Here is a 26,000-nt window from a genome sequence, read left to right on the forward strand (position 1 = left end):
TTTCCCCGCACATTGACTCTGTACCGGTACATTTAACATTTACATTTAAGTCATTTAAGTCATTTAGCAGACGCTCTTATCCAGAGCGACTTACAAATTGGTGCATTCACCTTATGACATCCAGTGGAACGGTCACTTTACAATAGTGCATCTAAATCTTAAAGGGGGGGGGGGGATACTTATCCTATCCTAGGTATTCCTGCCTTGCTATTGTTATTTTACTGCTGCTCTTTAATTATTTGTAACTTTTATTTCTTATAATTTTAAGGTATTTAAATAATATATATATATACAGTGGGGCAAAAAAGTATTTAGTCAGCCACCAATTGTGCAAGTTCTCCCACTTAAAAAGATGAGAGAGGCCTGTAATTTTCATCATAGGTACACTTCAACTATGACAGACAAAAGGAGAAGAAAAAAATCCAGAAAATCAGATTGTAGGATTTTTAATGAACTTATTTGCAAATTTTGGTGGAAAATAAATAGTAAAACAGAGCTAAATGACAGATTATGTCAAACAAATCCAGGTAGGTCCCTCCCAGTTTCATTTGCTTCCGTTTAAGAAACGTTTTGCAACATAATTGGCAGAATTAATAGCCCTACCGTGTCTGTTGAATTCAACGTTGCCCACCGTTCTGTCATACTGAACACACCCCTGGTCAGCTGCTGTGCTTCCAGGCAGTTTTCAGACCATTGGTGGGAGATGCTCAAGAGCTCACACCGGTGACAGTTCCGGGTTTTTACAAATCACTGTCGGAGTGTTTGTGTAGCCGACCATGGCTGTTGTTATGGAGCATCTATTTTTAACAGCTTCCAGCCGATAAACAAGTGGAAACTAGATCTTTCATGGAGTCGGTGTCATATCTTCTGCCATTCTTTGGTAAGTAGTTTGCAAACTCAGATTTTAGTTTGCAATATTCTAGCCATTGATCATGACTCCGTTCCATTATATTACACATAAGAGTCATTTGATGAAGGCGTCTTCTGTAGGGCGAGTTTTGTTATTAATAGCCACGCGGCAGTTGGTTAACACACATTGATCGAACATTAACACACATCACTTGCGGTACTGTTTTGGAAGCATAAGGACCTTATCTTTAATATCGACGATAAATAATACACAATAAAAATGTTGAATAGATACACAGCTTTATACGGTTAGGGTTACCACACCGCCATATATTAATGTTACGGTGCTTATTTACTGAAGACTGAGTGGAATACCTGTGCTAATTACTATCTGAGTATCTGAACACCTGTGTGTAAACGGAAGACAGACGCCATGAAGGTGTTGTCACTGAAACATGCTGGTGGCTGTGTGTGCATTTTTGAAATTATTTTGATTTCATATGAAAGTAGAGGGATTTATGTCTTCTAGAACCATACGTTTATATGGAGTATTTAGCTATTTGGGCTTCCAGAGCCAATTCGCCCTTTAAACAGAACATGTAAGGTCCTTGGACTAAGGAGTAACGTTTGGCTTCTTTAGGCCAATATTGGGCTAGCCAAAGCCTATGCATAGACCACCACCCACATTCCTCTCTACCTTGTTACAACAATCTATTGCATGTTACTCTATTGCATTTATTTCTACAAAAGTATCACACCATTCGCTACAGCCCATCATGGGTGAAGAAAGAATAGTTAGATTGTGGTTGGCCATAAATTTGTCAGTAGGTTACGTGCTTTTCTCTTTTCTCAAGGTTAGTGTTATGAAAATTTGATTAACCTGACAATACTAGGAGTCCGGAGAGGCATTCCTGTATCCAGAGAAGGGACTTTCATTAGCTTCATTAATCAGTAGTCTGATTTTCCTGAGGGATTTCAGAAAGTGAGTAGTGATCTGTCAAAACACCTCTGTAAATCCCAAGCAAATAACTGCCTGAAGGGACAATCTAATTTATTTATATGCATCCTCCGAAACACCACCCTGCCAAGCCGCACAGCTTCTTGACACACTGCTCGCTTAACCCGGAAGCCAGCCACACCAATGTGTCGCGATGGCACAAGGAAATCCAGGCCGACCTAACCTGGATGACGCTGGGCCAATTGTGCGCCGCATCGGCTGGCTGTGACACAGCCTTGGATCGAACCCGGGGCTGTAGTGATGCCTCTGTGCCACTTGGGAGGACTAACAAGGGACAATCTTTTTTGGATCTTATTTCTCTTTATCAAGCAGTCAACAAATGTTTTGCTTGCATAATTTAATTCACTGGCCTTGATTTGAAGTTGTGAAAATTGATTAGCATGGTGTTGTTTCCCTTGGCAATTCACTGACTGTGGTGCATTGGGGCATCTTTTTGTGGCTTCATTCTGTTTTAATATACCAAAGGTATTATATTGAGTTAGCCATGTGAAACCCCTGTGAACCCTGGTGTTGATATTACTCTCTTTCCATTTCATTCTCATTGTTTAAACTGACCTTAACATTTCCTGGCCAACTTTCTTCCTTTTGACCTCAACTCAAGAAACAGGATATGTATTTTATTATGGTGTACTGGATTTAGTGTTATTTTATTGTTATACTTAGTCACAAATCAATTATGTATAACTGCTACATTGAGTTGTGACTAGCCCATATCATGTTGGAATTTCAATGCTCTTGGGAGGATAGGCCTAAAATCTAATCTTTGTTTTTCCACCAGTTCTATATTTCCATATTATTACATTATGATTCACCTCCCTGACCAAGGCCCTTCTCCCGATTGCTCAGCTGGCCGGGGGGCCAGCTCTAGGAAGAGTCTTGGTGGTTCCAAACTTCTTCCATTTAAGAATGATGGAGGCCACTGTGTTCTTTGGGATCTTCAATGCTGTGGAATTTTTTTCCAACCTTTCCCAGATCTGTGCCTCGACACAATCCTGTCTCAGAGCTCTACGGACAATTCCTTTGATCTCATGGCTTGGTTTTTGCTCTGACATGCACTGTCAACTGTGGGACCTTATATAGACAGGTGTGTGCCTTTCCAAATCATGTCCAATCAATTGAATTTACCACAGGTGTAGAAACATTTTAAGGATGGTCAATGGAAACAGGATGCATATCAGCTCAATTTTGAGGCTGGATACTTATGTAAACAAGGTATGTCTGTTTATTTTTAAGGAATGCCAAACCTGTTTTCGCTTTGTCATTATGGATTATTGTGTGTAGATTGAGGAATGTTAAATTTTAAATTTTAAATCAATTTTAGAATGAGAGTGCATTTGGAAAGTTACAATGTAAATGGCCTGTTAGAAATTGCAGTTGCTTAGCCAAATTCTCCTATTAGAAAAGGCTAAGCAAATAATAGATTCTTACAAATTGTTGGATCATTGGAAGTCTTTAAACCTAATGTGTTTAGGTAGGTAAAAAAATAAAATAACAAAAAAGGTTACTATACAATAATTAGTCTATGAAGAAAACTGCTAAACTTTCCCCCTGTAGTGTGGTGGTATTGGTCCTCTGAGATCTCTCCAATGTATAAATAGACCGATGTTATGGATATACACTGAGTGTACAAAACATTAGGAACACCTGCTCTTTCCATGATAGACTGACCAGATGAAAGCTTTGATCCCTTATTGATGTCACCTGTTAAAGCCACTTTAAAATCAGTGTAGATGAAGGGGAGGAGAAAGGTTAAAGAAGGATTTTAACGTTTTGAGAAAATTGAGACATGGATTGTGAATGGACAAAAGATGTAAGTGTCTTTGAACGGGGTATGGTAGTAGGTGCCATGTTCACCGGTTTGAGTGTGTCAAGAACTGCAACGCTGCTGGGTTTTAGCTAAGAAAATTAGTCCCATGGGCCCGAGGCTTCTGCAACAGGAAAAGGAAATTAGGCACAGCCTCAATTCGTTGGAGCATGGACAACAAGGTGTTGAAAGTTTTCCAAAGGGATGCTGGCCCATTTTGACTCCAATGCTTCTCACAGTTGTGAGAAGTTGGCTGGATGTCATCTGGGTGTTGGACCATTGCTGCTACACATCGGAAAATGTTGAGTGTGAAAAACCCAGCAGCATTACAGCTCTTGACACGCTCTCACCCACCGGTGCACCTGCTACCATACCCCGTTCAAAGCCACTTAAGTATTTAGTCTTGCCCTTTCACAATCCATGTCTCAAGGCTTAAAAATATTATTTAACCTGTCTCCTCCCCTTCATCTACACTGATTTTTTAAAAAGTGGATTTAACAAGTGACATCAATAAGGCATCAAAGCTTTCACCTGGTCAGTCTGTCATGGAAAGAGCAGGTATTCCTAATGTCTTCTACACTTAGTGTATATCCATAACATTGGTCTATTTGTACCTTGAAGAGATCTCAAACGGGACCAATACCACCACACTACAGGGGGAAAGTTTTGCCCAACATATTCTAACTTTTTTTCTCCATTACCCCTCTCTCCTGTACTTTCTCTCGTACTCCCTAACCTCTTATGTATTTCTTTGTTCCTAACCCCTCTCTCTTTGTTCCTAACCCCTCTCTCTTTGTTCCTAACCCCTCTCTCTTTGTTCCTAACCCCTCTCTCTTTGTTCCTAACCCCTCTCTCTTAGCTCTTGGGAATGTAGACAAAGCTGACATTGTGCAGGATGTTACTTTTCCAGTATGGGCAAACATGGTATTTTTAAATCTCTCTACAGACTCCTTGGCTCTATTGTTTTTGCTCGAGTTAAATCTGACATTGCAGGGAGCATCACAGTAAGTAGCCTACATCAACTTTTTCACATGGTTAAAGTGCAAATGGGTAAACTTGGAGCCATAAAGAAACAAACAACTATATTACTGAACTATCCCTGTTTTAGAAAATCAAGGTGGTTTATGACAGCAACCTAGCAGGTTCAAGACCTGCCAAAAAATCCTGGAGGTAGAGAATAAGCTGTATGGAGCAGGCTGGCCCAAAATGGGAGCCACCCTGGCACTAATGTGGCTGAAGAGGTCAGACAAATGTTTTATTTTTGGAGCTTGAGTCTAAAACTTTAGGATGCTGTTATAATGCATTATAAGACTTGTCATGAGCATACAAACCTCTTATAACATCTCGTTAGCATTTAATAATGAGCTTGATTAAGTACCAGACATTTCAATTCAGTTGATTTAAATAGAGGGATATTTATATAGTCCTTATTATAAAGCCTCATACCTGCTTTTAACAGGTAAAAAGCCTTCCGGTAGATTGGTTTAAAGTGTTACCGTTGAGTCTGTCTACAGCTGTACCCGCTGTCTGATATGTGATTTGTATTTTTTCTCGTTCTTTATTGACCAGGGGTCCGTTTTATCCAGGTCCTGCTACAGAGTTTGGTGGATGGGGAGAAGGGACGAAAACAACCCCAACCTCATCCGGGTCAATTGCACCAAAGCTTGTGCACTGGCCCTGAAGAAGTACCATGGGTGGCTAGTGCAAAAGCTCTTCAAGGTAAGCGCCTCACCATAGCATGATTGCTTTAGATTACGGCTTTAATTACACTGCATCTCCATTGACAATTTATCACATTATCCGAAACTGTTATAGTTTAGCCAATTTGAAATCACTTGGTAATTCGCTGTGCTAGTGGTGGCCATCATTCAAGTGATGTCACCATCTCTTAGATCTAACAGTTAACTTTGTTTGCTTATGTCAAGTCTGCCTTTTTGAACTGACTTTACTTGAAAGTCTTCCACTGTAGGTAGCTGTGTTTCGCAGCCCCCTACAAGGCAGATTTCCTGAGGGCACTGTCCAAGAGGTCAAGGAAAAGGACTGCCGGGACAAAATACGACTATTTCTAGTGAACTTCACTGCCACTGATGCCATCTATGAGATGTACACCAAGATGAATGCCGAGATCTAATTCCATTGGTACATCAACGTGATTGTATTTGATAAAAGATGCCTTATTATTGATGTAATCATACAAATGTCATCTCACCTAATCATCATTTAGGAAGTCAAAACCAAATCTCTCGCGGAAACAGTCATATCACAGGAGAATAATATTTGTATAGTCAAAGCAGCGGCAGGAGTAAACTGTCAAGTCGGGATGATTTGTTTTAAAAGATTGAAAAGTTTCAAGCTTCAAATAAGTGAGTCTTTAAAGTGTTCTAAAAAATGTGTTGGAAAGGAAATGTTTTATAACCTTTACATGTTAAGTGACATTGAAATCAATCCACCAAATGGTGACATTTCATTTTAGGCTGTTTCATAAATATGATTGATTGTGAATTACATTGTGATGCAGTGTTGATTATGATAAATAAACCAGATTTATTTTGTGTAATTATAGTGGCTGAATCAAGCCATGTGAGTATAGAGATGCCACTAATATTGTTAACCTAACTGTGCCATCTGCCATTGACAGGAGAGAGGGTGAACTCTCACTAGCTTTGTCTTTGTCCAACAGTGCAACTTTACAGGATGCCTGCCTCTTGAGTTGAATTTTTGATTTTCATAAGGCACTTTTTTATCTCTTGCGAAACACATTACGGTGTACCCTAATGAACACACCCCTGTGATATATTGTAGAGGGTTTATTTTGAACCATAATGGAGCATGTCTTTTCTTGGAATTTCTCAGTTTTACTTCTGATTGACTTTCTAATACTGATTCAGGTGATTCGGCCTCCAGATGTCCTTTCCTTGCCCTTTTGCAATTCCTATTTGTTTGGTGGCAAAAAACATGTAATGAAAACACTATGGCATTATCGGAAATTTATAGCATTATAGTAAAATTTAAATTCACTGAAAATGTATTGTTAGTCAGTGATTAGTTTCCATTTTCTGGTTATTAATTTTTGGGTATCACTTGATTGTCATGAGAAATGTGTATGAAAAGGATTCAAATGCAGGGCATAAATTATGTACGATATTATACATTATTTTAATCTTATATTGCAAATGAATATTTTTACAAAATATTACCAGTTTCTAATTTTATATTGAATTGTGTCAGCAGTGGAGAAGGTGGAAAGTTTTAAGTTCCTTGGCGTATGTAACGGATGTGCAAGGGCCGCTAAATAGCTTTTGTGGAGCATGGGTCTGAGACCTTGATGGTTCCCCTTGCTCTGCAAGGGCGATGCGATGGGTAACGATGCTTCGTGGGTGACTGTTGTTGATGTGTGCAGAAGGTCCCTGGTTTGCGCCCGGGTATGGGCGAGGGGACGGTATAAAATTATACTGTTACACGTACACATCACAGACAAACTGAAATGGTCCACCCACACAGACAGTGTAGTGAAGAAGGCGCAACAGTGCCTTGCGAAAGTATTCGGCCCCTTTGAACTTTGCGACCTTTTGCCACATTTCAGGCTTTAAACATAAAGATATGAAACTGTATTTTTTTGTGAAGAATCAACAACAAGTGGGACACAATCATGAAGTGGAACGACATTTATTGGATATTTCAAACTTTTTTTAACAAATCAAAAACTGAAAAATTGGGCGTGCAAAATTATTCAGCCCCCTTAAGTTAATACTTTGTAGCGCCACCTTTTGCTGCGATTACAGCTGTAAGTCGCTTGGGGTATGTCTCTATCAGTTTTGCACATTGAGAGACTGACATTTTTTCCCATTCCTCCTTGCAAAACAGCTCGAGCTCAGTGAGGTTGGATAGGGAACATTTGAACAGCAGTTTTCAGTTCTTTCCACAGATTCTTGATTGGATTCAGGTCTGGACTTTGACTTGGCCATTCTAACACCTGGATATGTTTATTTTTGAACCATTCCATTGTAGATTTTGCTTTATGTTTTGGATCATGGTCTTGTTGGAAGACAAATCTCCGTCCCAGTCTCAGGTCTTTTGCAGACTCCATCAGGTTTTCTTCCAGAATGGTCCTGTATTTGGCTCCATCCATCTTCCCATCAATTTTAACCATCTTCCCTGTCCCTGCTGAAGAAAAGCAGGCCCAAACCATGATGCTGCCACCACCATGTTTGACAGTGGGGATGGTGTGTTCAGGGTGATGAGCTGTGTTGCTTTTACGCCAAACATAACGTTTTGCATTGTTGCCAAAAAGTTCAATTTTGGTTTCATCTGACCAGAGCACCTTCTTCCACATGTTTGGTGTGTCTCCCAGGTGGCTTGTGGCAAACTTTAAACAACACTTTTTATGGATATCTTTAAGAAATGGCTTTCTTCTTGCCACTCTTCCATAAAGGCCAGATTTGTGCAATATACGACTGATTGTTGTCCTATGGACAGAGTCTCCCACCTCAGCTGTAGATCTCTGCAGTTCATCCAGAGTGATCATGGGCCTCTTGGCTGCATCTCTGATCAGTCTTCTCCTTGTATGAGCTGAAAGTTTAGAGGGACGGTCAGGTCTTGGTAGATTTGCAGTGGTCTGATACTCCTTCCATTTCAATATTATCGCTTGCACAGTGCTCCTTGAGATGTTTAAAGCTTGGGAAATCTTTTTGTATCCAAATCCGGCTTTAAACTTCTTCACAACAGTATCTCGGACCTGCCTGGTGTGTTCCTTGTTCTTCATGATGCTCTCTGCGCTTTTAACAGACCTCTGAGACTATCACAGTGCAGGTGCATTTATACGGAGACTTGATTACATACAGGTGGATTGTATTTATCATTATTAGTCATTTAGGTCAACATTGGATCATTCAGAGATCCTCACTTAACTTCTGGAGAGAGTTTGCTGCACTGAAAGTAAAGGGGCTGAATAATTTTGCATGCCCAATTTTTCAGTTTTTGATTTGTTTAAAAAGTTTGAAATATCCAATAAATGTCGTTCCACTTCATGATTGTGTCCCACTTGTTGTTGATTCTTCACAAAAAAATACAGTTTTATATCTTTATGTTTGAAGCCTGAAATGTGGCAAAAGGTCGCAAAGTTCAAGGGGGCCAAATACTTTCGCAAGGCACTGTATGTACATATTCTCATTCACCACTTCAGATTTGTATGTATTAAGTAGTTGTTGGGGAATTTTTAGATTACTTGTTAGATTTGTGTGTATTAGGTAGTTTTGGGGGAATTGTTAGATTACTTGTTTGATATTACTGCACTGTTGGAACTAGAAGCACAAGCATTTTGCTACACTCACATTAAATCTGCTAACCATGTGTATGTGACCAATAAAATTATATTTTGTTATTAATCATGTGTGCCTACATCAACTTTAATAACATGTTTTGTGCATACTTTGTGAAATTCACTGGTGCCTGCTCAAAAACACAAGAGATTTTAGGAATTGTAGTAGGCTACATGTCTCGGAACAAAGCAGGTCAAATTGTCTTATTATCCACTTGGGGGTGCTACTGTGTTACTTTTTGGTGGTAGTCAGGATGATTTATTGCTGTATCTGCATGGCATGTGATTAGCCAATTCATTGAATTTAGAGTAACACCACAATACCATGAAGAAGTCAAACAAAGTGGAGTCCTCTTGTGAGACTGACTGAGGCATTTCAGCCTTTTAAAAACAATATCCTAAGTATAAATACAGTAATTTACACACTTATGGGTAACAAAAATATTTGGATCATAATTGTGTTTTTTAGACTTCAAGGAGTTGCTGTTCTGATGTGATGTCATTGGTCTCTCCCTTGCTGTTTAGGTCGTTGTTCTCTTCAGCATTGTTTGCAGAAACAATAAAGGAGCAACAGAGGAGCACAAAGAAAAGCGGGCCCCGGTCACCTATTGAGTTGTGCCTTTTTAAAGTAAATAAGGTTATAAATAAGGTGAAAAGGAGACTGGAGTGCCACTTTAAGAGTAGTCCCTGTACTGGCTAGTCCGGTTAGTCCCCACCCAAACACAAGCGTACCGTGTATGCCTGAAAATGGAAACCGATTGGTGGAAACCAGAGGACAGAGGCTGCTGTAGTGTACCTGGGCTTACTGCTTGCGGGGCTGAATAATTATTGGACTAGGCTACACGCGAAATCAGATCACGTTTCTCCCAAATACTTGGAAGAAAGAAGTAGCCAACTAAAGTCGGGAGGCAGTCGATCCAAATGTTTTGTCCATAAACTTTTTTGAACGTTTCCTATTGTTAAGAATGAACAACTACACTGCACAAAAGATCCATTGATTATAGGACAAGGTAAGCATAAAAAGTTCTCATTTAGGGTTCACCTATTTTCAACCGGGAGTAAGGTATTTTGTGTTAAAATGTTTTTTTGAAAGTGTCATTTTACTTTATGAAGATATTTATCCTATTGTGCCTATCTTCGCAATGGCATTTCTAGAAACCATACTGTACGTATAATAGTCGGGTTGGTGTATGTTTGAGTCCCTAGACTAGTGATCTCTCATTGATTCTAATAGCCAATATTGAGTGTGGCATGTAATTATGAGTTAGGCCTATTAGCAAAATATTATTTTTTAAGAAATCAGTGCAATTTTTCGGTCTAATTTATTTGATACAAATATTTACCCTCTTGCTGGAATATATGCCACACCATCTTTTAATTGCTTCATATTGGAACTTTTCTGTTTAAAGTTAGGCAAAGAAGCCAAATAATAACATTAAGACATTGAGGTTGTGAACATCTTCTCAGCTCATGAATCTATTGTTATGATGAAACCTGACAGTCAGACATGCATCCATGGGAATGTGAAACCGATTGTTGAGTTGGAGGCTGTTGAAACAACAGTGGAACTGGCTAAATCCCATTTTCCCGAAACCATTTGCACCTGGACGGAACCCTTGCCTTCCCCAGTGGTCTGGGTCATATCCACTAAATCAGTGTTTCCCAATCTGGGATACTAGGATGGGAAAACACCTGAGCCATGGCCTGTTCGCCCCTCTATCATCCAGAAGGCGAGGTCAGTACAGGTGCATCAAAGCTGGGACAGAGAGAATGGAAAAACAGCTTATAACTCAAGGCCATCACTATCCAGCCTCTCCCCAGTACTCTGCCCTGAACCTAGTCACTGTCACTAGCTGGCTACCACCTGGTTACTCAACTCTGCACCGTAGAGGCTGCTGCCCTATGTACATAGACATGGAACACTGATCACTTTAATAATGTTTACATATTGTTTTACCTATAAAAGGCTCCCGAGTGACATCATGGGAAAATTAATAGAAATTAGCCAAGACCTAAGAAGAAAAATTGTAGACCACCACAAGTCTTGTTCATCCTTGGGAGAAATATCCCAAACACCTGAAGGTACCACGTTCATCTGTAAAAACAATAGTACGTAAGTATAAACACCATGGGACCACGCAGCCATCATACCGCTCAGGGAGGAGACGCGTTCTGTCTCCTAGAGATGAACGTACTTTGGTGCAAAAAGTGCAAATCAATCCCAGGGCAACAGCAAAGGACCCTGTGAAGATGCTGGAGGAAACAGGTACAAAAATATCTATATCCACAGTAAAACGAGTCCTATATTGACATAACCTGAAAGGCCGCTCAGCAAGGAAGAAGCCACTGCTCCACAACCGCCATAAAAAAGCCAGACTATTGTTTGACAAAGATCATACTTTTTGGAGAAATGTCCTCTGGTCTGATGAAACAAAAATAGAACTGTTTGGCCATAATGACTATTGTTTTGTTTGGAGGAAAAAGGGGGGGGGGGCTTGCAAGCCTGAAGAACACCATCCCAACCGTGAAGCACGGGGTGGCAGCATCATGTTGTGGGGGTGCTTTGCTGCAGGAGGGACTGGTGCACTTCACAAAATAGATGGCATCATGAGGCAGGGAAATTATGTGGATATATTGAAGCAACATCTCAAGACATCAGTCAGGAAGTTAAAGCTTGGTCACAAATGTATCTTCCAAATGGACAATGACCCCAAGCATACTTCCAAAGTTGTGGCAAAGTCAAGGTGTTGGAGTGGCCATCACAAAGCCCTGACCTCAATCCTATAGAAATTGTGTGGGCAGAACTGAAAAAGCCTGTGAGAGCAAGGAGGCCTACAAACCTGACTCAGTTACACCAGCTCTGTCAGGAGGAATGGGCCAAAATTCACCCAACTTATTGATGGAAGCTTGTGGAAGGCTACCTGGAAAGTTTGACCCAAGTTAAACAATTTAAAGGCAATGCTGCCAAATACTAATTGAGTAAACTTCTGACGCACTTGGAATGTGATGATAGAAATTAATACTGAAATAAATAATTCTCTCTACTATTATTCTGACATTTCACATTTTAAAATAAAGTGTTGACCCTAACTCACCTAAGACAGGGAATTTTTACGAGGATTAAATGTCAGGAATTGTGACAAACTGAGTTTAAATGTATTTGGCTAAGGTGTATGTAAACTTCCGAATTCAACTGTAAGTGAAATAATATGTCTGTGGTTAATTGTTGGAAAAATTACTTGTGTCAAAGTAGATGTCCTAACCGACATGCTAAAACTATAGTTTGTTCACAAGATAGTTGTAGCTTTTTGAAAAACGAGTTTTAATCACTCCAACCTAAGTGTATGCGAACTTCCAACTTATATACTGTATTTTGGTCAAGGCCATCCTATTTAACAATTTCTGTACATATACTATTCTATCCTACTTATTCTACAGATATACTGCATATTCTATTCACATACTGTCCATAATGTCTATACATCCCACATATATATATTCCGGTATTGCTCATCCTAAAATGTATATATTTCTTAATTCCATTCTTTTACTTTTAGATTTGTGTGTATTATTAGACATTACTACATTGTTAGAGCTGGAAACGCAAGCATTTCGCTGCATCCGCAATAACATCTGCTAAATATGTGTATGCGACCAACAAAATTGATTTGATTTAGGACCCCTGGGGGTAAATGGTCTATCCACATGGGGTACTTGAGAAGAGTCATTAGACCATAGGTTAACTGGTAAAATGCACATGAGGGGGGTACTTCAGAGGTACCCTTGAAAGAGTAAAATGTACTTGGTGGTACAGCAACAGAAAAAGGTTGGGAACCACTGCACTAAGTCCATGAGGATTAAGGAAGTCACTTGGTTTTAGGGAGATAATTATCCTCAGTCTGACCCAGCTGACATGTCATCACAAATCATTCACCATTATTATTACCAATATATTGGTTTGTGTGAACGAGTGGAGGCTGGAAGGGAGGATGGCTCATAGTAATGGTGGGAATGGAACGGTGTGAATGATGTGTTTGATACAGTTCCATTGCATTAATGAACCACTCCTCTGATTTAAAGTGACACCAGCCTCCGATGGTGTGAACACAATAGTATTAGTCTGTTTTCGGACTCATTCTTCATCTAAACTCGAGAGAATGGTCTCAAATGCCGGGTGGATGACTCATTCATTTGTCACCCCTCTGTTTAGAGAGTTTATCAACGAAAGCCTCTCTTCGTCCTGTTGTCCTTTTAGCCTCCACAGTAGAAGTCCATTGGAGTGGAGAAGCCTGATAATCCTGTGTTGGATTTGACTGGAGGCACTCCTCTGTTTTCCCTGACTGGACCCCAGTCTCTCTGTTTGCGTTGCTCCTCTCGGAGGAAGAGTCTGGCTTTGCTTAGTTTACATGTCAACCCTACGTGCTGTCAGAGAGAGACAATTCTGTTGCCAAGGACATGTGACAGTTTGTTTGTAGTTTATACCAAGGATGTACAGAAAACGGCCAAAATAAGGGTAACACTTGAGTACTGTAAATTGGGGCATATTGAAAGCAGGTGCTTCCACACAAGTGTGGTTCCTGAGTTAATTAAGGAATTAACATCCCATCATTCTTAGGGTCATGTATAAAAAGGCCCAGTTGCCCATTATTCTGGCTACCATGGCTAGAAGACATCTCAGTGACTTTGAAAGAGGGTCTCAAAGGCGCATAGGGGGTTTAAAGTGTGTGTGTGTGTGTGTGTGTATATATATCTCAGTCAACAGATCTCAACCCAATTGAATGATTATGAGAGATTCTGGAGCAGTGCCGGAGACAGCGTTTTCCACCACCATCAACAAAACTCTAAATTGTGGAATTTCTGGTAGAAGAATGGTGTCGCCATCCCTCCAATAGAGGGGCAGTAGAATCCAGACAGTAGAATCTATGCCAAGGCGCATTGGAGCTGTTCTGGTGTCTCGTGGTGGCCCAACACCCCAGTAGGCCAAAGACACTTTATTGGTGTTTCCTTTACTTTGGCAGTTACCTGTATAACACTGTTACTAAAAGACATGCCTAGACAAGGACAGGCAGTTAACAGGCAGTTAACCCACTGTTCCTAGGCCGTCATTGAAAATAAGAATGGGTTCTTAACTGACTTGCCTAGTTAAATAAAGGTAAAATTCAATTGCTGTGTGTGTGTGTGTTGCACATCGGACCCTTCATCTCAATTTCTGCTTAAAATGAATACTGCATCAGCACTTTTACGGATGAGCCCTGCATCAAATACACAACGCATATAAACTCAGCAAAAAAAGAAATGTCCCTTTTTCAGGACCCTGTCTTTCAAAGATAATTAGTAAAAATCCAAATACTGTAACTTCAAAAGATCTTCATTGTAAAGGGTTAAAACACTATTTCCCATGCTTGTTCAATGAACCATAAACAATTAATGAACATGCACCTGTGGAACGGTCGTTAAGACACTAATAGCTTACAGACAGTAGGCAATTAAGATCACAGTTATGAAAACTTAGGACACGAAAGAGGCCTTTCTACTGACTCTGAAAAACACCAAAAGGAAGATGCCCAGGGTCCTTGTTCATTTGCGTGAACGTGCCTTAGGTATGCTGCAAGGAGGCATGAGGACTGCAGATGTGGCCAGGGCAATAAATTGCAATGTCTGTGATGTGAGACACCTAAGACAGCGCTACAAGGAGACAGAATGGACAGCTGATCGTCCTCACAGTGGCAAACCATGTGTAACAACACTTGCACAGGATCGGTACATCCGAACATCACACCTGTGTGACAGGTACAGGATGGCAACAACAACTACCCGAGTTACACCAGGAACACACAATCCCTCCATCAGTGCACAGACTGTCCACAATAGGCTGAGAGAGGCTGGACTGAGGGCTTGTAGGCCTGTAGTAAGGCAGGTCCTCACCAGACATCTCCGGCAATGTTGCTATGGGCACAAACCCACCGTCACTGGACCAGACAAGGCTGGCAAAAAGTGCTTTTCACTGACGAGTCGCGGTTTTGTCTCAACAGGGGTGATGGTCGGATTCGCGTTTATTGTCGAAGGAATGAGTGTTACACCGAGGCCTGTACTCTGGAGAGGGATCAATTTGGAGGTGGAGGGTCCGTCATGGTCTGGGGCGGTGTGTCACAGCATCATCAGACTGAGCTTGTTGTCATTGCAGGCAATCTCAACGCTGTGCGTTACGGGGAAGATATCCTCCTCCCTCACGTGGTACCCTTCCTGCAGGCTCATCCTGACATGACCCTCCAGCATGACAATGCCACCAGCCATACTGCTTGTTCTGTGCCTGATTTCCTGCAAGACAGGAATGTCAGTGTTCTGCCATGGCCAGCGAAGAGCCCGTAACTCAATCCCATTGAGCATGTCTGGGACCTGTTGGATCGGATGATGAGGGCTAGGGTCATTCCCCCCAGAAATGTCTGGGATCTTGCAGGTGCCTTGGTGTAAGAGTGGGGTAACATCTTACAGCAAGAACTGGCAAATCTGGTACAGTTCATGAGGCAGAGATGCACTGTAGTACTTAATGCAGCTGGTGGCCACACCAGATACTGACTATTACTTTGAAATGAACCCCCCCTCCCTTTGTTCAGGGACACATTTTTACATTTCTGTTAGTAACATGTCTGTGGAATTTGTTCAGTTTATGTCTCTGTTGTTGAATCTTGTTATGTTCATAGAAGTATTTACCCATGTTAAGTTTGCTGAAAATAAATGCAGTTGACATTGAGAGGACGTTTTATTTTTTGCTGAGTTTATATATATAAACATATATATTATATAGAGTCGGGCAAACACAATCACTATAATGAAATGTGTGGACCAGTAGGCAATAAGACACTCAAAAACCCCAGCCACATCGTGTCATAGCCAACATACACATAGGCTATGCTAATACATTGTATTAGTAATGGTGGACTGCCGTTTCATATATATACATATACAGTACCAGTCAAAAGTTTGGACACACCTACTCATTCAAGGGTTTTTCTTTATTTTTACCATTTTCTGCATTGTAGGATAATAGTGAAGACATCCAAACTATGAAATAACACATATGGAATCATGTTAAACAAATCAAAATATCTTTTATATTTTTCAAAGTAGCCCCCCTTGCCTTGATGACAGCTTTGCACACTCTTGGTATTCTCTCAACCAGCTTCTCTTGGAATGCTTTTCCAACAGTCTTGAAGGAGTTCCCACATATACTGAGCACTTGTTGGCTGCTTTTCCTTCACTCTGTGGTCCAACTCATTCCAAAACCATCTCAATTAGGTTGAGGTCGGGTGTTTGTGGAGGCCAGGTCATCTGATGCAGCACTCCATCACTCTCCTTCTTGGTCAAATAGCCCTTACATAGCCTGGAGGTGTGTTGGGTCATTGTCCTGTTGAAACTCAAATGATAGTCCCAGAATAGTGTGTAAGCCATACTGGTTAAGTGTGCCTTGAATTCTAAATAAATCAGACTTCACTTGAAGAAACTTTCAAAGTTCTTCCACACATTCCATAAATGAATTTAACACCTGTTAATTGAAATGCATTACAGGTGAGTACCTCATGAAGCTGGTTGAGGGAATGCTAAGAATGTGCAAAGCTGTTTTCAAGGCAAATGGTGGCTATGTTGAAGAATCTCAAATATAAAATATTTTGATTTATTTAACACTTTTTGGTTACTACATGATTCCATATGTGTTATTTCCTAGTTTTGATGTATTCAATATTATTCTATAATGTAGAAAAAATAAAAAATAAAGAAAAACCCTGGAATGAGTAGGTGTGTCCAAACTGCTGACTGGTACTGTTTATAGAAATCAAAGACAAATATCTCAAATGAATATGCAGTCATTTAAACAGCTGCATTAGCATGAGAAGCAAAAACATATTTTATTTACTGATCTAAAAGTGGATATTTTCCTTCGAAAACATTTATTTTGCTCTGGAATCATAACTGTGCTCACTCAGAGTCCATTCATTTTGTGTCACTCTCCCGGTCAATTTCTGCAATAATCTCATCCAAATGTGTGTACTTGGACTAGCTTTTCCACTCTTAGTAGCCATGTTTTACTTTTTCAGTTTTGAGAAAAGTTTGTAGAAGAGAACGAACGTAAACTACAGTGCGTAATGTAAACTACCACAGCTCTAGCATGACGGCTGTTTGTCGTAAAAAGGGCGTTCACGTACTGCGGGATAGCCCAGCTCAGTCAGACTGTTCTATCAAATCATAGACTTAATTATAACATAATAACACACAGAAATACGAGCCTTTGGTCATTACTATGGTCGAATCCGGAAACTATAATTTCGAAAACAAAACGTTTATTATTTCAGTGAAATACGGAACCGTTCGGTATTTTATCTAACGGGTGGCATCTCTAAGTCTAAATATTCTTGTTACATTGCACAACCTTCAATGTTATGTCATAATTATGTAAAATTCTGGCAAATTATTTCGCAATGAGCCAGGCTGCCCAAACTGTTGCATATACCCTGACTGCGTGCAATGAACGCAAGAGAAATGACACAATTTCACCTGGTTAATATTGCCTGCTAACCTGGATTTATTTTAGTTAAATATGCAGGTTTATATGCAAGCCTATAAATACACTTTCCTACTTGTTGATTACTGCTGAGTGGAAATAGGAAGAATGCCCATTTCATGGCTTATACAAGTGTTGAATACAAAGTGTTGACAGTGCTGAGTAAGAACTTAAACATGAACTCACTTGTAAAAAATAGTGCCTCTTTACTGTATACATTGACAGTCTCTCTCAAGACATGGTTTTAAATGTTTTGAAATCTCACATTATCAACTTTTCTGTAGCTTCCTTATATGCTTGCTACGTTACTGCAGACACAGTCATCTGAGATATACGATTGGACAGCGTTAGACTTATGGTGCTTTTGATTTGCACTCTGGGCCCACCGGCAAGGCAGATTTTGTACCTTCAGAAACATGAAATGGTTTAAAATGGCAACAGTTCACCTACCCGGCGCGCAGGCCAGCTGAATCGGGTGCACATTCCGTCAACAACCCGAGACAAATATAAAAAAATAGGAACTCATAACTTTATCTTGGCTGTTTATTTTACAGAAATGTTTAGCGACCCACTAGGAATAGCTTGGAGCCTATAATGATAATGGTTTAAAATATAATTATTTCAAATTTAAAAAAGGTTCTTGCATTACACTGTGATGAAGAGTTTTGCCAAATATATTGATAATGGCTGAAGAATGTAATTGTTTTATATTTTCATATTATGTAATTGGAGAAAATACTCTGTCATGACAATAGTGTCTTTGAAGTGGACCTCTGTCGTGTTCTCTGTCTGGTCAGTGGGCTGTTCTCTGTCTGGTCAGTAAGCTGTTCTTTGTCTGGTCAGTAAGCTGTTCTCTGTCTGGTCAATAAGCTGTTCTCTGTTTGGCCAGTAAGCTGTTCTTTGTCTGGTCAGTAAGCTGTTCTCTGTTTGGCCAGTGCTCTTTTCACAGTAATGGGTCCTCATATGTACTTCAAAACAGTTGTTTATAGCTGTTCTTTGTCTGGTCAATAAGCTGTTCTCTGTTTTGCCAGTAAGCTGTTCTTTGTCTGGTCAGTAAGCTGTTCTCTGTTTGGCCAGTAAGCTGTTCTCTGTTTGGTCAGTAAGCTGTTCTCTGTTTGGCCAGTAAGCTGTTCTTTGTCTGGTCAATAAGCTTTTCTCTGTTTGGCCAGTAAGCTGTTTTTGTCTGGTCAGTAAGCTGTTCTCTGTCTGGTCAGTAAGCTATTCTCTGTCTGGTCAGTGAAGTGTTCTCTGTCTGGTCAGTAAGCTGTTCTCTGTCTGGTCAGTAAGCTATTCTCTGTCTGGTCAGTAAACTGTTCTCTGTCTGGTCAGTAAGCTGTTCTCTGTCTGTTCAGTAAGCTGTTCTCTGTCTGGTCAGTAAACTGGTTGGAAATTCAGAATCATCCCACTCTGTTCTTCAACCCCAAATTGAAAATTCCGGTACCACTTTCGTTCACATGAGCTTTGGGCCAGGAAGTGTCAGGCAATACAGTGCTCAGTATTTACAGATTATGTTCCCAGGCTGCCAGTGGCTGCAAATGGCTGACTGGTGTACTTCCTGTGTCATCAATGTTGCCCACAAGATGAGTAGGATGCAAGAGCTCTACCAACACACACCTGGGCTGCAGTGCATAGCGCTTGACCAGGGCCCTTGGGGTATAATCCCTGTAGTGCACTATAAAGGGAATAGTGTGTCATTTCGGACATAGCCCTGGTTACTTCAGGATTAGGGCTACACACAGGAGAGTCACTTGTAGACATACATTTTCTCAGTCTCTTATCTCAGCTGTGGTCAAAGACTTATTTTATTCAAGTGACTGTTTTAGAGTAATTAGTGATAGTTGTTCAGGGTTGTGTTCATGAAGAACCACATGTAAAAAAACAGACTGAAACAGGGAGGGACTAACTGGACCTTCTTGTTTTCTGCAGCAAACAAATTCAGCTAACGTGCCCGAATGTTCACAACACAGGTCATTCACAGTTGAGTGAGACCAAATGCAAGGGATACGTTTGGATCACTGTTTCTCTCCCATGTCTTTGACCTATGACCTGGGTGGAGTTTTAACCTGCATGTTTTACTGTAATGTGTTTTAGGGCTGCTCCGCTGCCATTCTACTGAGAAGGTATCACGTCGCCATGACGGAGAAGGGCATGCCTTCCTTGGCTGTGACCAAGGCTGCTCTGTCCTCGGGCTCAGAGAAGGGAGGAGGTGGAATTGGAGAGGGACAGCCTGATGCCAGTAGTACCTACTCTGATCTATCGGCACTGGCCAACCTGTTTGAGAGTGAGGAGGGCTCCCAGTCAACTCCGGACCTGCCCCAGGACCCTGCTCAGAATCTAGCCCGACCAGGCCAGCTGCAGCCAGGGGACGGCCGACAGAACCTCCGCATGAAGTTCCACGGTGCCTTTAAGAAGGGAATCTCCAACCCCATGGACTTGCTGGAGTCTACCATCTATGAGTCACCCGTGGTGACTGGCCCCAAGAAAGCCCCCATGGACTCACTCTATGACTATGGTACCTACAGTCACACCAACAACAAGAAGCAAGGCAGGAAGAAGCTCCTACGAGGGTGAGGAGGTACTTGTTATGGTGGCCACAGGGGTTCATGAGCTCATGCAGGCATAGATTGTTAAACAACATGTAGAGTTAGGAGAAGCATAGTAGATCAATTCCGGGGTACAAATGTAACCTACTGGGTTCTAACCCGGGTCTCCTGCACACCACAAAATTGTGTTAGCCCCTTGAGCTTAACACCTATATATCAGCTCAGGGAGTCTTCAGGCGTCAGGCAAGGTTGTTCCTCATGCAAATGTCTTCCACCTAACTATACACTGAGTGTACAAAACATTATGGACACTTTCCTATTAGTTGCACCCCAACGTTTTCTCCTCAGAACAGCCTCAATTCGTCGGGGCATGGACTATACAATGTGTCGAAAGTGTTCCACAGGGATGCTGGCTCTTATTGAATCCAATGCATCTCACTATTGTGTAAAGTTGGCTGGTTGACCTTTGGGTCGTGGAACTTTCCTGATACACACGGGAAACTGTTGAGTGTGAAAAACTTAGCAGCGTTGCAGTTCTTGACACAAACCGGTGTGCCTGGCACCTACTACCATACCCTGTTCAAAGGCACTTAAATCATTTGTCTCAATCCATGTCTCAATTGTCTCAAGGCTTAAAAATCCTTCTTTAAAATGGCTCCTCCACTTAATCTACACTGATAGAAGGTGACATCAATAAGGGATCATAGCTTTTACCTGTTCAGCTGGTCAATCTATGTCATGGAAAGAGCAGATGTTTCTAACATTTTGTACACTCAGTGTACATAAACACCTAAAGTGTGTGTTATACAGTACCAGTCAAAGGTTTGGACACACCTACTCATTCAAGGGTTTTTCTTTATTTATACTATTTTCTACATTGTAGAATAATAGTGAAGACATCAAAACAATTAAATAACACTTGGAATCATGTAGTAACCAAAGAAGTGTTAAACAAATCAAAATATATGTTATATTTGAGATTCTTCAAATAGCCAACCTTTGCCTTGATGACAGCTTTGCACACTCTTGGCATTAATTCAATTCAATTCAAGGGGCTTTATTGGCATGGAAAACATGTGTTAACATTGCCAAAACAAGTGAGGTAGATAATATATAAAAGTGAAATAAACAATAAAAATTAACAGTAAACATTACACATACAGAAGTTTCAAAACAATAAAGACATTACAAATGTCATACTACGTATATATACAAGAGTTCATCTCAGCCTATGCCTCCCTCCAGTCCCTCGACTTCTTGGCACTGACAGAAACATGGATCACCACAGATAACACTGCTACTCCTACTGCTCTCTCTTCGTCCGCCCACGTGTTCTCGCACACCCCGAGAGCTTCTGGTCAGCGGGGTGGTGGCATCGGGATCCTTATCTCTCCCAAGTGGTCATTCTCTCTTTCTCCCCTTACCCATCTGTCTATCGCCTCCTTTGAATTTCATGCTGTCACAGTTACCAGCCCTTTCAAGCTTAACATCCTTATCATTTATCGCCCTCCAGGTCCCCTCGGAGAGTTCATCAATGAGCTTGATGCATTGATAAGCTCCTTTCCTGAGGACGGCTCACCTCTCACAGTTTTGGGCGACTTTAACCTCCCCACGTCTACCTTTGACTCATTCCTCTCTGCCTCCTTCTTTCCACTCCTCTCCTCTTTTGACCTCACCCTCTCACCTTCCCCCTACTCACAAGGCAGGCAATACGCTCGACCTCATCTTTACTAGATGCTGTTCTTCCACTAACCTCATTGCAACTCCCCTCCAAGTCTCCGACCACTACCTTGTATCCTTTTCCCTCTCGCTCTCATCCAACACTTCCCACACTGCCCCTACTCGGATGGTATCGCGCCGTCCCAACCTTCGCTCTCTCTCCCCCGCTACTCTCTCCTCTTCCATCCTATCATCTCTTCCCTCTGCTCAAACCTTCTCCAACCTATCTCCTGATTCTGCCTCCTCAACCCTCCTCTCCTCCCTTTCTGCATCCTTTGACTCTCTATGTCCCCTATCTTCCAGGCCGGCTCGGTCCTCCCCTCCCGCTCCGTGGCTTGACGACTCATTGCGAGCTCACAGAACAGGGCTCCGGGCAGCCGAGCGGAAATGGAGGAAAACTCGCCTCCCTGCGGACCTGGCATCCTTTCGCTCCCTCCTCTCTACATTTTCCTCCTCTGTCTCTGCTGCTAAAACCACTTTCTACCACTCTAAATTTCAAGCATCTGCCTCTAACCCTAGGAAGCTCTTTGCCACCTTCTCCTCCCTCCTGAATCCCCCCCCCCCCTCCCTCTCTGCAGATGACTTCGTCAACCATTTTGAAAAGAAGGTCGACGACATCCGATCCTCGTTTGCTAAGTCAAACGACACTGCTGGTTCTGCTCACACTGCCCTACCCTGTGCTCTGACCTCTTTCTCCCCTCTCTCTCCAGATGAAATCTGCGTCTTGTGATGGCCGGCCGCCCAACAACCTGCCCGCTCGACCCTATCCCCTCCTCTCTTCTCCAGACCATTTCCGGAGACCTTCTCCCTTACCTCACCTCGCTCATCAACTTATCCCTGACCGCTGGCTACGTCCCTTCCGTCTTCAAGAGAGCGAGAGTTGCACCCCTTCTGAAAAAACCTACACTCGATCCCTCCGATGTTAACAACTACAGACCAGTATCCCTTCTTTCTTTTCTCTCCAAAACTCTTGAACGTGCCGTCCTTGGTCAGCTCTCCCGCTATCTCTCTCAGAATGACCTTCTTGATCCAAATCAGTCAGGTTTCAAGACTAGTCATTCAACTGAGACTGCTCTTCTCTGTATCACGGAGGCGCTCCGCACCGCTAAAGCTAACTCTCTCTCCTCTGCGCTCATCCTTCTAGACCTATCGGCTGCCTTCGATACTGTGAACCATCAGATCCTCCTCTCCACTCTCTCCGAGTTGGGCATCTCTGGCGCGGCCCACGCTTGGATTGCGTCCTACCTGACAGGTCGCTCCTACCAGGTGGCGTGGCGAGAATCTGTCTCCTCACCACGCGCTCTCACCACTGGTGTCCCCCAGGGCTCTGTTCTAGGCCCTCTCCTATTCTCGCTATACACCAAGTCACTTGGCTCTGTCATAACCTCACATGGTCTCTCCTATCATTGCTATGCAGACGACACACAATTAATCTTCTCCTTTCCCCCTTCTGATGACCAGGTGGCGAATCGCATCTCTGCATGTCTGGCAGACATATCAGTGTGGATGACTGATCACCACCTCAAGCTGAACTTCGGCAAGACGGAGCTGCTCTTCCTCCCGGGGAAGGACTGCCCGTTCCATGATCTCGCCATCACGGTTGACAACTCCATTGTGTCCTCCTCCCAGAGCGCTAAGAACCTTGGCGTGATCCTGGACAACACCCTGTCGTTCTCAACTAACATCAAGGCGGTGGCCCGTTCCTGTAGGTTCATGCTCTACAACATCCGCAGATTACGACCCTGCCTCACACAGGAAGCGGCGCAGGTCCTAATCCAGGCACTTGTCATCTCCCGTCTGGATTACTGCAACTCGCTGTTGGCTGGGCTCCCTGCCTGTGCCATTAAACCCCTACAACTCATCCAGAACGCCGCAGCCCGTCTGGTGTTCAACCTTCCCAAGTTCTCTCACGTCACCCCGCTCCTCCGCTCTCTCCACTGGCTTCCAGTTGAAGCTCGCATCCGCTACAAGACCATGGTGCTTGCCTACGGAGCTGTGAGGGGAACGGCACCTCAGTACCTCCAGGCTCTGATCAGGCCCTACCCCAAATAAGGGCACTGCGTTCATCCACCTCTGGCCTGCTCGTCTCCCTACCACTGAGGAAGTACAGTTCCCGCTCAGCCCAGTCAAAACTGTTCGCTGCTCTGGCTCCCCAATGGTGGAACAAACTCCCTCACGACGCCAGGACAGCGGAGTCAATCACCACCTTCCGGAGACACCTGAAACCCCACCTCTTTAAGGAATACTTAGGATAGGATAAAGTAATCCTTCTCACCCCTCCCCCCTTAAAATATTTAGATGCACTATTGTAAAGTGGCTGTTCCACTGGATGTCATAAGGTGAATGCACCAATTTGTAAGTCGCTCTGGATAAGAGCGTCTGCTAAATGACTTAAATGTAAATGTAAATATACAGTGTTGCAACGATGTACAAATGGTTAAGGGTACACAAGGGAAAATAAATAAGCATAAATATGGGTTGTATTTACAATGGTGTTTGTTCTTCACTGGTTGCCCTTTTCTTGTGGCAACAGGTCACAAATCTTGCTGCTGTGATGGCACACTGTGGAATTTCACCCAGTAGATATGGGAGTTTTCAAATTCTTTGTGGATCTTTGTAATCTGAGGGAAATATGTTTCTCTAATATGGTCATACATTTGGCAGGAGGTCAGGAAGTGCAGCTCAGTTTCCACCTCATTTTGTGGGCAGTCTGCCTACGGTGGCCTTTCTCAATGGCAAGGCTATGCTCACTGAGTCTGTACATAGTCAAAGCTTTCCTTAAGTTTGGGTCAGTCACAGTGGTCAGGTATTCTGCCACTGTGTACTCTCTGTTTAGGGCCAAATAGCATTCTAGTTTGCTCAGTTTTTTTGTTAATTCTTTCCAATGTGTCAAGTAATTATCTTTTTGTTTTCTCATGATTTGATTGGGTCTAATTGTGCTGCTGTCCTGGGGCTCTGTGGGGTGTGTTTGTGTTTGTGAACAGAGCCCCAGGACCAGCTTGCTTAGGGGACTCTTCTCCAGGTTCATCTCTCTGTAGGTGATGGCTTTGTTATCTTCTTGACGCACCCATCCCGTTAGCGGGATCATTTTCATCAACACCCGCTGAATTGCAACGGGTGACTTCAGATTCTAGTAGGATGAGGCCGGGTGCTGCAGACTTTTCTAGTGCCCGCGCCAATTCATTGATATATATGTTGAAGAGGGTGGTGCTTAAGCTGCATCCTTGTCTCAGCCCACGGCCCTGTGGGAAGAAATGTGTGTGTTTTTTGCCTATTTTAACCGCACACTTGCATTATATGAACCAGCTTCATGAGGAAGTGCTGAGCACTTGTTGGCTGCCTTTCCTTCACTCTGTGGTCCAACTCATCCCAAACTATCTCAATTGGGTTGAGGTCAGGGGATTGTGGAGGGCTGGTCATCTGATGCAGCACTCCATCACTCTCCTTCTTGGTCAAATAGCTCATATACAGCCTGGAGGTATGTTTTGTCATTGTCTGTTGAAAAATGAATGATAGTCCCACTAAGCCCAAACCATATGGGATGGCATATTGCTGCAGAATGCTGTGGTAGCCATGCTGGTTAAGTGTGCCTTGAATTGTAAATTAATCACAGACAGTGTCACCAGCAAAGCACCCCCACACCATCACACCTCATCCTCCATGCTTCACGGTGGGAACCACACATGCGGAGATCATCCATTCACCTCCTCTGTGTCTCACAAAGAGAAAGCAGTTGGAACCAAAAATCTCCAATTTGGACTCATCAGACCAAAGGACAGATTTCCACCAGTTTAATGTCCATTGCTCGTGTTTCTTGGCCCAAGCAAGTCTCCTCTTCTTATTGGTGTCCTTAGTAGTGTTTTTTGTTGTTGCAGCAATTTGACCATGAAGGTCTGATTCACGCAGTCTCTAAACAGTTGATGTTGAGATGTGTCTGTTACTTGAATTCTGTGAAGCATTTATTTGGGCTGCAATTTCAGAGGCTGGTAACTCTATCGAACTTATCCTCTGCAGCAGAGATAACTATGGGTCTTCCTTTCCTGTGTCAGGCCTCATGAGAGCTTGACTGACATTCACGTCTTAAAGTAATGATGAACTGTCATTTCTCTTTGCGTATTTTTTATTTTTTTCCCACCTTTATTTAACCAGGTAGGCAAGTTGAAAACAAGTTCTCATTTACAATTGCGACCTGG

At 42.3% G+C, this 26,000-nt stretch overlaps 1 protein-coding gene and 1 long non-coding RNA gene across 3 annotated transcripts in view; both read left to right on the plus strand.

Annotated features, from left to right (window-relative positions):
- The first annotated feature begins 634 nt into the window (after positions 1–634).
- On the plus strand, positions 635–6,951 carry LOC124033391. Of its 2 annotated transcripts, none has more exons than XR_006838373.1 (3): positions 635–880; positions 5,241–5,390; positions 5,628–6,951. It is a non-coding gene; the product is annotated as an uncharacterized LOC124033391 (long non-coding RNA). The 2 variants fall into 2 exon arrangements; XR_006838372.1 differs by having other exon boundaries at positions 5,641–6,951.
- Positions 6,952–9,606: 2,655 nt separating this feature from the next.
- The window catches only part of LOC124034557 (transient receptor potential cation channel subfamily V member 4-like), a 29,401-nt gene continuing 13,007 nt past the window's right edge, over positions 9,607–26,000 (plus strand). Inside the window, 2 exon segments of the mRNA XM_046347912.1 lie at positions 9,607–9,998; positions 19,637–20,112. Coding sequence (XP_046203868.1) covers positions 19,679–20,112 — 434 coding nt within the window. The 5' untranslated portion in view covers positions 9,607–9,998; positions 19,637–19,678.

This window comes from Oncorhynchus gorbuscha, linkage group LG04, assembly GCF_021184085.1.
Source record: "Oncorhynchus gorbuscha isolate QuinsamMale2020 ecotype Even-year linkage group LG04, OgorEven_v1.0, whole genome shotgun sequence".
NCBI lineage: Eukaryota > Metazoa > Chordata > Actinopteri > Salmoniformes > Salmonidae > Oncorhynchus > Oncorhynchus gorbuscha.